At 42.4% G+C, this 11,047-nt stretch overlaps 1 protein-coding gene across 3 annotated transcripts; it reads left to right on the top strand.

The window, feature by feature from the left end:
• The first annotated feature begins 457 nt into the window (after positions 1-457).
• On the top strand, positions 458-9,512 carry Xlr4c (X-linked lymphocyte-regulated 4C). Of its 3 annotated transcripts, none has more exons than NM_183094.3 (9): positions 458-612; positions 928-1,010; positions 1,393-1,520; positions 2,204-2,272; positions 3,863-3,980; positions 4,827-4,926; positions 6,116-6,214; positions 8,924-9,019; positions 9,138-9,512. In NM_183094.3, exons 3-9 carry the CDS (start codon positions 1,424-1,426, stop codon positions 9,204-9,206), a joined length of 648 nt encoding a protein of 215 aa, NP_898917.2. In that variant the 5' UTR covers positions 458-612; positions 928-1,010; positions 1,393-1,423; the 3' UTR covers positions 9,207-9,512. The 3 variants fall into 3 exon arrangements, with proteins under 3 accessions (NP_898917.2, XP_030107367.1, XP_030107366.1); XM_030251507.1 differs by having other exon boundaries at positions 478-612; positions 928-974; XM_030251506.1 differs by having other exon boundaries at positions 479-636.
• Positions 9,513-11,047: the final 1,535 nt, after the last annotated feature.

The raw sequence follows: 11,047 nt of genomic DNA, 5'->3' as shown, positions 1-11,047 counted from the left end.
GGCGTGGAGCTCCTGCAACTGGAGTTACAGATGGTTGTGAGCTGCTATGTGGGTTCTGGGAACTGAATTCGCAACCTATATAAGAACTACAAGTGCTCTTAACTACTGGGTCATCTCTCCAGCTCAGGAAAGGGACTTTTAAGACAGGAGGGCTAAGCGGTAAAGCTATTCCTCTGGCAGGAAGTGTGGTTTAAAGGAGGATGCAGGAGACAGGTACTGTCCCATTTATCAATAGAGAAGGAAGCGTGGGCCGTGGGCTAGTCTTGTTGTATTCCTTGTCCTTGGATCATGTGCCAAACTGAGAGTCTGTGAAGAATTGTTACAGAAAATCTGGTGGGCAATAGGCATGTAAGACTACAGCAATAGCGCCTAATACCTCAACTGGGGGCTGGGGTTGAGCAGGCGAAGTCAAGTCAGCCTCAAGGGCATGCGCACTGTCCCAGCCAATCAGAGAGGCATATGCGCCGGAAGGCAGGGCCTAACCAAGTAGGGGCTTTTTCCTGGGAGGTAAAGGGTTCTGAGGAGATTGTGGTGAGGCAGTGTCAGAGGAAGGTGACGCGGAAGGGAAGTACTAACCCGAACGAAGGAACGAAGGGACGAAGGGACGCTGTGGTAAAGCACCCTGTGTTCATCAAAGTGAGGAGGCTAAGGGTTGATTCAAGGCCGTTGTAAAGGTTCTAAAGGAACCCCCGGGTAATCCAAGTGAGGCTAGAGTTGATTCAAGGCTGTTGAGGGAGGAGGTGAGAACCAGGCTAACCTGTGAAGTGATGATCTGGACTCTCACTTCAACCTAGGACTGGACAAGCTCCCGAGGGTGGTTGCGAAAGGACCCGAGGGCCAACGGTCCCGGGAGGACTGAGCAGGACAGTGTGGAGGGTGGTAGGTGAAGTGTGTACCTACAATTCGTAACCCTTTGCCTGTCACTAGCTTTCATGGATCGCTGGGTGCCCTGAGGTGCACCTGGAATCTACTTGGTGAGTACAGCTCTCAAACGGAAGTGCCGCCTACAGGTAAGAACAGGTCATTTTTCATACAGTGACCCTGTTTCTGACCAGGTACTAGCAACAAATATCTGGAGAGAGGGGGTGGGGCCCTGGCCTGTGTCACCTGAGCAGTGAGGAGCAGAGGCAACTAGGGTTTGGGGGTGGGGGAGTAGAGTAAGCCCCAATTTTAAGCTTGGCACGGGAAGGATGGAATATAGGGGGTGGGACTGGAGGCACTTGGGGGGGGTGTTGTTTGTTTGTTTTTCTTTTTCAATCCCTTCCAGTTCGTTCCTCCAGGACAAATAGAAAGGGACACTCAGGCCCAACCCTGTGGAAACCTGATGCCTGTTCCTGTGGCTTTCATTAGCTTCTTGTATCTTTAATGTGTCTTTGCACATACAATGTTCAGGATTCCTGTCTAGTGCAGGGAGACTATAGTCATGGCTTCCAAAATCAAGGGCAGACCTCCCAAGCAACCAAAGGTGACTCCTGCTCTGCCATCTAATGATTCACAGCAGCTTCATGAAAATAACCCAGGTAAAACACCACAGGGTGAGGGTGGGGGTGAGGGAGTAGGCCCCAAAGTGGAGATAAGTTCCCTAATATGCAAGAAGGTCCCAGCACTGTATAAGACCACATGTGGTAGTCTAAGCCTCTAATCCTCAGGAGGTGGAATTAAGAAGATCAGAAGCCCAGGGTCATTTTCACCTACATGGCAATTTCAAGACCAACCTAGACTATGTGGACCTTGTCACAAAACACAAAACGTCAGGATGCTTGCAAGATCATTTCTGCCCTGTTCCCAAAGTATAGTCTGATGCATTTAGGTGGAGCACAGGTAATTTCTTGAGAATCACATGACATTTCAAACATGAAAACTATTTTCAGAATGTGTTTGTGGGACTTATGGTTCCCAAGTGGTGTTCTTACCATTAGTGGAGCTGCAAGGATCATAGAGCCTCTCCTGGCCTGTGCCAACATGTCTCATAGTAAGGGCATGGTTTATAATGATTAGAAACTGGAGGTCTTTTCCATAGTTATCCCCAGTGTCTCATTGTTTCTCACATACACAAACATGATTCAGTTTATATGTGTTCTAAAAACTTTGATGTATATATACATTTAGCACAAACCCCTTAGTGCACATAATTTCTTCATGTACGATGATCAAAATGGCAGACATAACTTGAAAGTTATTTGTTTTTTTCTATTCAATGCAGGAAACAATCTGGCCCTTGAAACTTGTGGGGAAAGCAGTTCTTCCCATGGAACAGGTGGACCAAAGCCAGGTGATGTGAAGGGAATTTTCATTGTTGGTAACGTACTTCAGAAAAGCACACTAATGCTCCTGTAACACATATTCCGTGTAAATTCTGAGACAGAGGACACTCCTTTCCACAAGAAACATGGTATATTATCTACATTGAATTCAAAGCCAGTAGGAATGCTTTCAGGCTAAAAATACAGAAAATGATGGCAAAAAAAATATCCTGGTGTATCTTTAAGGGCCATTAGTAGTTTTAGAAAGTTGTTTAAAACTAAAGTGCTTCGATACCAGGAAGCATTATTCATCAGTAGGTAATAGGAGGGAGTTTCATAACTTGTTCTTATATACGCCCTGTTTCAGTGCTCTTTACTAATTCATTTGAGAGATTTTGATTGAGCATGCAAGGTGAGGAGTATTGTGCTTACAAATGGTGGCAGTTGCTTTGCTTTGCTTTGCTTTTGAGACAGGGTCTAACCATGTAGCCCTGGCTAACTCAGTATCAGACCAGGCTGGCCTATTGATTCACAGGGATCCATCTGCCTCTGCCCTGTAAGTGCTGGGTTAAAGTCATGTATCATCATGGCCAAAAGTGTGGGGTTTGTTTTGTTTTGTTTATTTATATACTGTGAAATCTTAGAAAACTGGGTGAAATTATCTATATTCCAGATTTTGTCACAAGTAAGTGACAAAATCTGTTTGTTTGTTTGTTTGTTTTTTTACTTTTAAAATGTCAGTTATTGTAAGTGCTTATCTCATTTCTTTGTTGTGTGGTGGGGTAGTGAGGACCAAGGACTCTGAAACAGCTCACTACTGTTTGCTTACATTGTATAAATAGCACACACACAGTGCATGCAGAATTAAAGTCAAATGTTAATATGTGAGCACTGTATAATCAGAATGAGTCTGGCTCTGACCTGCTATGTCAGATGATCTGTGGTAAAGGTCAAACTCAGAACTAATCTAGAGTTTTTGATATGATAGACCTCAATTTAGAAATTGTCCAGGATTTATACAGGGTTTTAGCTAAGTAGGAAAGCACTTGCCTACTATACTCAAGGTTCTGGTTTCCGTCCTCAGGTTGGCAATAGAGTTATCCATGAGTCAGTTCATTTTGTTCCTTAAACAGTTCAACTGTCTAGATTTCTGTTATGTTTTTCTAAAAACCTCAATGACTACGTTCAATACAGCATTTCTTTTCACCCTGCAATAATCTGTGAACATTTGAAGACTATGTAAATGGAATGCTCTCACATTTTTCATAAATCAGCCCAACAGTTCTGCTTAATGTGTCCTTGAACTGGAGGATACTTTGTGCATTGATTAAATTGAGGCTTTAAATGATTTCTTGTAGAGAAATCAAGCAATACTTTTGAAAATATTTTTGTACATTTTGGAAAATCTCTCTAACTGTGTTATACATTTAAAGTACAAGTATCAGGTTTTCAAATTACAGTGGTAGCTGCTATAAATTTCCACTAACAAGAAGGAGTGGAATACCCTTGGTTTTTTAAAGGGTGGCTATATGTTGGTACCAAAGATTTTTCTAACAGGAGTGCAGTAGTATTTACCTTATTAACTGAACAATAAATATTTATAAGGATTTTCAATACAGGGCCCAGTAAGAAAACTCTAAATGAAAGGAAGAGAAAGTATGGGGTGAGTGTAAATAAAACTGTCCAAAACATTGAGTGGAATGTTGACCACTTCTTGAAAGTCCAGCATGAGCGAAGGTAAGACTCTGGGCTTTCCTATTTTATACATTTCTTAGTACTTGGGAATAAACCAGTTGCTAAGGACTAGCTGATATTTTCTGTTTGTTGGAGCCTCTGGTCAAAACTTAGTACGGCTTGGGTACTCCTTTTAGCTTATACTGCCACATTATAGCCAGAGTAAGCTGTATTGCTTAGCTGTCAGTAAGGATGACCTTTTTTTTTTTTTTGGTCTAGTCAATTTAATATATTTGAACTTATTCACCATAAAGAATTTGTGTCTGACCCTTGAATGTGATGTCCAGGTTAACATTGAGTATCTCAAAACACATTCCATATAGCAGATACTCAATCATATGGAAAAAAAGAGATGAATCTTGTAGAAGAATAATCTATACATTTATGGAACAGAGTTGACCCTTTAGTAAATTACAAATATGCAAAAGTATGCCCTGCCTTAAAGTGAGGAAGAGTGGGTAAACCTCTGCAGAATTCTCTGATGGTCATGGGTATGCATCCTCACAGAACCAATTCTTCAGCAGGAGAAAATAAAGGAGAAGCTGTGCTTCTCAGGAAGATGAATACTTGTGGAATGTTACTCAGATACTAATTAATTACACTTCTCCCTAAGATTTATAAACCTAAGGTATTTGAAGTGACTTCCTTCTAATCCAACAGGAAACAGAAACTGTTAGTGTAAAACCACAAAATCCACCTATTTTCCATTTCCCTGTCAGAATATTTTAGATGCCCTTTCCCAGTCTTCCCTCTGAAGCTTTAGTGAGGGCACGTCAGTCATGCTTGGTTTGGATGGGCTTTCTTCATGTCGAGAAGGAATATCACAGTGTTCACCGTTGTCTTCTACAGGCAGGAACTTTATAAGGACTATTCTCATCAGTTTTTGACTTTGGTTATGATGTGGAATATAGATGTAGACCAAATCAAGAAACAGGCTGGAAAACTCTCTGTGAGTATCAGGCTTACCTTTAAAGGAGTCCATTTCCTCAGCATCAGAGGTAGCAACACAGGCTTCCTGCAGCAGGTCTGGAGGGAAGGGGCAGCACATGAGCTCTGGGAGACAAGGAGGGTGGTTGATGTGGAGGGGAGAAACTGGCCATCCTCCCTGACTTGGTTTTTTATCTCCCTTCTGTGGGAAGATGACAAGGGTAATGATGGGTTAGGAGCCCGCATGGTACAGGCATGGGGGGATGAGCAGGTACTGTCTGCAGAGTGCAGGAGGAGGTATGGGATTGTATCCTGAGAGGGGACCCTTCAGGATCGACACAGTGGAGATGCCAAAGAGTAGGAGGGCCCCACGTAGCCTTCTGACACAGTGATCAGGGATGCGGAGTGAGAGCAGTTCATGGGGCTGTGGAGAAGCAGGTGGAGACTTAGCTGCCAGTGTGGTTGGAGTTCAGACAGGCCCTGTCCCAGAGGAGAAGAGGGAAAGGTTCCCATGCAGTGATGGATGGACCTGCGATGGTGACTGAGTCACCTTTAGCCTGGAGATGAGAATGGGCTTTGGGGGACTGGTAACTGGACTCAGTGCTGTCTCTGGGGGCTCTTTCTTCCTGGTGGAGGATGGAGCTGCTCCCTGGGGATTCTGACTTCCAAAGGTGGGGAAGCAGAAGGGGAACTACTAAGGGGTATGGAGATGCTGTCCAGCCCAGCTCAGGTCAGGAGCGTGGACTCTGGAATCCCACCAAGTGGATCGCAGTCACCGTCCAGTCTCTTGCTAGTTATGCTCACTCAGAAAAATAATTTACATCTGTGCCTTAGTTTCTTGGGAGTGGAAGGAGAGAAGAAGTCCATATGTATCGGAAAGAATTTTGTCAAAGATTTGTTTTAGATGTGTATCCTTATATTGGTACAGGGCAGTATCTGAAGTCAGTCTTAAAGAATATAACCCTGTTAGTGTGGCACTGTGTGCTCTAGTCTTTCTGGAAAGGCCAAAATGCCCCCCCTGCTTCTATGATAGTGCTCACCCACCCACCCACTCCTGCCTCACTGCCCTAGCATTCCAGTCATATGAAGCGAATCAAATGTCAAAATGTCAAAAATACTTGTTTCAAACTATCGTGTCTAGATGAAATATGGAATTATTTTTGCTAAGCTGCCATTTTAATGAAATGTCATTAATTGCTTTATGTTTGTAGGATATACTTGATGAGCAACAGAAGCTTTTTCAACAATTTCAAAGTATTCATATGCAGAAAATAGAAGAATTTAAGGAGTTATGTGATCGACACTTGAAGGTGTGTTGGTCATCTTCTTTTGAGGGCAAATAAAAACACTGGCTCTCTTTCCTTCCATACTGGGGTTCATTGATAGTGTTCATACCTTTTTTTCCATTTTTTATTAGGTATTTAGCTTATTTACATTTCCAATGCTATACCAAAAGTCCCCCATACCCACCCACCCCCACTTTCCTACCCACCCACTCCCCCTTTTTGGCCCTGGCGTTCCCCTGTACTGGGGCATATAAAGTTTGCGTGTCCAATGGGCCTCTCTTTCCAGTGATGGCTGACTAGGCCATCTTTTGATACATATGCAGCTAGAGTCAAGAGCTCCGGGGTACTGGTTAGTTCATAATATTGTTCCACCTATAGGGTTGCAGATCCCTTTAGCTCCTTGGGTACTTTCTCTAGCTCCTCCATTGGGAGCCCTGTGATCCATCCATTAGCTGACTGTGAGCATCCACTTCTGTGTTTGCTAGGCCCCAGCATAGTCTCACAAGAGACAGCTACATCTGGGTCCTTTCGATAAAATCTTGCTAGTATATGCAATGGTGTCAGCGTTTGGATGCTGATTATGGGGTGGATCCCTGGATATGGCAATCTCTACATGGTCCATCCTTTCATCTCAGCTCCAAACTTTGTCTCTTTAGCTCCTTCCATGGGTGTTTTGTTCCCAATTCTAAGGAGGGGCATAGTGTCCACACTTCAGTCTTCATTCTTCTTGAGTTTCATGTGTTTAGCAAATTGTATCTTATATCTTGGGTATCCTAGGTTTGGGGCTAATATCCACTTATCAGTGAGTACATATTGTGTGAGTTCCTTTGTGAATGTGTTACCTCACTCAGGATGATGCCCTCCAGGTCCATCCATTTGGCTAGGAATTTCATAAATTCATTCTTTTTAATAGCTGAGTAGTACTCCATTGTGTAGATGTACCACATTTTCTGTATCCATTCCTCTGTTGAGGGGCATCTGGGTTCTTTTCAGCTTCTGGCTATTATAAATAAGGCTGCTATGAACATAGTGGACGTCTTCATTCTTTTTTTAGTGTTACCATGTCAGGTAAATCTAACTACTAACTGAGTGTCTCCTTTAAGGATTCATTCATGGTTGTGGGTTCCTTTCAAAGCAGGAGTTGATACATTGGTAACATTGCCCAAAGTTATACTTACTGTTTTGGGGGAAGTTCTGATTTTTATAGCATGGCTTTCTCCCATAATCAGATTTCTTTTGGACAGTGACAAATCAATGTAGGAAGTCTATACACCCTTTGTTTCTTGACTCCTTGTGCTTTCTGCATTATTGAACTGTAATTATATTTTTTCCTGTGGACAATTACAATGGTAAGACAAGGCCCATCAGCATGATGAGGCAAAACTGTAAGTGAAGATAACAGTATATTGAGAATTAGCTACTGTTTTCAATGCATCCTATCCAATTCTTCTCAGCCTCATTGAACTTGGCCAAGTACATTTATATAGTTATTCTGGAATTAATTAACTGTTGTACGCTCAGATTCATTTTCTGGGTTGTTGTTTAATGCCTTGTGTTCCTGTTGAATTTCCTTCATCCAGGCTAATTGATATAGGTCCAAACAGCCGCGTGGAAAGAATTTATTCCATGTTCTGTAATACTTGGTGTACACTGGGATACATGTATGCAGAGCAGCCAATTTGAAGTGCTTCTGAGTCGTGGGTATCAGGCTGTAGTCCTTGTGGGGGGAAGCTTTACAAATTCACACTGCAGGTTTGAGGTAGCTGTTAGTCTAATCCTCAGTCAGGGCTGCACTTCCTGAGTACTCTCCATTCTCTGTGTATGGTAATACTGCAGACTGCTCAGACATCTCCCCCGCCCCTGTCTTCCTCCAACTTTCTGTTCCTCCCTCCTCTTCCTTTCTCTTCCTTCTCCTCTGTCATCATCTTTAACTTCTTCATATTTTCTTCCTTTTCCCCTTCCTCCCCACACCCACTCCAATGTGTACGCATTTCCTATTCTGCCTATAAGATTTTGTTATTATATCCAGATTGCACAGTATAGCATCACCATACAGTCATGCTTCTCCAGTCTCTTCTTTTGTTTTCCTACCAAAATATTAGTCCTTCTACTGAGCCATAGGCATTAAGATTCATTTCACTTGCATAGCTCAGCAAGTTGGTCATCAGTTCTAATGCTAAAGTTTTGGGCTGTTTCTGGTTCTGCATTCACTTAAAGTTATTGAAATATGAAAGAAATAATTAAATAGTTTTATCATTTTTCTATACCACATGTCACAAGAGTTTGTTTATAGCAAGTATCTCTCTCTGTGGCCCTGGCTAGCCTGGAGCTCACTATGCAGTGGCTTTACTTGAACTTGCACTGATCCTCCTGCCACTATTTTGGAGTGATGGAATTACAGGTACATTTCACCAAGGTACTCTGCTTAGTGCAACAGGTTTGATGTAGTGTGTCCTAATCCTTTCATTGTTGAACCTTCCATCATGGTCATAAACATTTCTCATCATGATCACACAAATTTCTGTATCTCCATTTGTAGTAATATTGTACTCAGCAATGCAGTTCCATACTTCTGTGGTGGATGCTCTGATTTTCATATAGTATACAGTGTACTTTTACTTTGGATTAATTACTGACCATTCCATTTATTGTAATACATACTGATTTTGAACTGTAACTGTTCAAAATTGTGAACCAAGATGGCTTCTAATTAAACATGGCTTTTGGTTTTAGAATCTACAGGCTATTAAGTGTTGTCGCCGAAAAGCTATTATTGAGGAAGCCAGAAAACTAATGGACTACTTGGAAAAGAGAGTCACTGAAGAAACTGTAAGTAGAATATTTTTTAAATGGAGTATTAGGATTAATTTGAGCATTAAATTTCTTTCCTAAACTATATGTCGTATATATACACACAAATATTAATTAGATGTTTAATACCACCAAGGTTCACGTAAACAAGCAGGAAGCAAAGGATGGTGTTCAATCATCACTTCTATCCCTGCTATTCTCGTAACACCTGGAAGAAAGAAGCTCAACCACCATGAAATGACTTCATGATATCTTCTAAATCTATGGTGACATGACACTGCTATTGTAGTGATTATCAATTCCTTGTTCACATCTCTGAGGCATCAGAAAAACTTTACTGAGAATGTTTTGTTTGTGGAATTTATCGCACATGTAGTATGGGATCATCAGGGATATTATATATGAGGTCTCGTGTACAGTTAAAGCTCGCGTCCTGTGATTTCCTGTATGTATACCCTGGGAAATCCATACTTGGGAACGTTTGATTTAATAAACATGAAATAGTTTCAGACTTGTTGGCATGAGTCATTTAATTGCATTCTCTTTCTGACATCCCTGACGTTTCACCCCTTCTCAGACAGACATGGCCCCATTCCATGTGGAGGTGTGCTGTCACCTGTGTCCCTGCATGGGGCCAGTGTAGTCCAGGCCACTTGTCTCATTGTGTCCCGTTGTGTAGAAGCATTGAAAACAGGCTGTGTTCAGCCTCCCCCATTTTCTCCAAGTGGAATTGCATTCCTCCAGACTGAATGAGGGCTTCCCTGCTGTGATCATTTTACTGTCTAAAGTTTGCATTATCTGGAAGAACTTCCCCCTTTGTGCAAACTACCTGTAACCCTGTGGGCCTTTAGTATTATTTCTTTAATAATCATTAATAATCATAATAAAATGTAGTAATATTACCAGCTTTGAATGTCTCCTACTTGAAATATTCTGCCTATCTTTACCGTATATGAATGCTGTTCATATTGTTTCTCCAGTGTTGAATTCTATTTTCTTTCTCTGTCTCTCTGTCTGTGTCTCTGTCTCTGTCTCTCTGTGTGTCTCTCTGTGTGTGTGTACGTGTGTGTGTGTATAAATATTCCTTTTTGTGTGTGGTACTTATGTATGTGCCTTCATATGTATAGGCACAGCTGTGTGTGTGTGTGTGATTGCACACATGTACCTTTGCATGTAGGGGCCAGAGATACTTCTGATATCTGGTTTATTTTATGAAACAGTCTCTCTCTCTCTCTCTCTCTCTCTCTCTCTCTCTCTCTCTCTCTCTCTCTGTCTGTCTGTCTCTCTTTCTCTCTCCCCTTCCCCCTCTCCCTCCCTCTCTCTCTCTGTCTCTCGACACAGTGCTCATCAACTGGGCTAGGGTCTTAGATCACTGGGTTCTAGGGATCCACCTGTCTCTGCCTCCTAGTGCTGCTGGTACACACACTCACTGCTGTGCTGAGATTTTTCTTTAAAGTTTTATTTTGGTTATTATATATATGTGGATCTGCATGTGTCTGTCTGTGTTTCTGTCTGTGCCCATGCATTCAGATGCCCACAGAGGGTGTCAGACCCTTAGAGGTAGAGTTCCTGTGGGCCACCTGATGGGTACAGCGATTTGAACTCAGGTCTTCTGCAAGAGCACCAAGTGCTCTTAACTACTGACCCGTGTCTAAAGCCCCTATGCTGAGGGTTTTAAAAGGTTTCTGGGCATCTGTACTCAGAGTCTCAGGGCTGTTCAGCAAGCTTTTCACCTGCTGAGTCATATCTCCCTGGTGCATATTTGTTTCTTACGAGTTTGAGCTCAAATATTTGTTGTTGTAGTAGTAGTTGTTGTTGTTGTTCACTATCCACCCTGATGATGCATAGGAACATACCCTGTGACCCTTACTAATACATTGTGCAGAGTCTAAATGTGTACATAGATGTGTGTCTGCCTCCCTGGGCGCACCACCACTCCTATCACAGTGTCCCACTCTGCTGGCAGCACCAAGGTACTTCACCCACAGGTCTCCAGGGAAACCAGGAATATTAAGCAAGCAGGGTTATGGTTTCAGTGGAAAAGAT

Source organism: Mus musculus, chromosome X, assembly GCF_000001635.26.
Source record: "Mus musculus strain C57BL/6J chromosome X, GRCm38.p6 C57BL/6J".
Lineage (NCBI taxonomy): Eukaryota > Metazoa > Chordata > Mammalia > Rodentia > Muridae > Mus > Mus musculus.
This window is presented reverse-complemented; position numbering and strand designations above follow the sequence as displayed.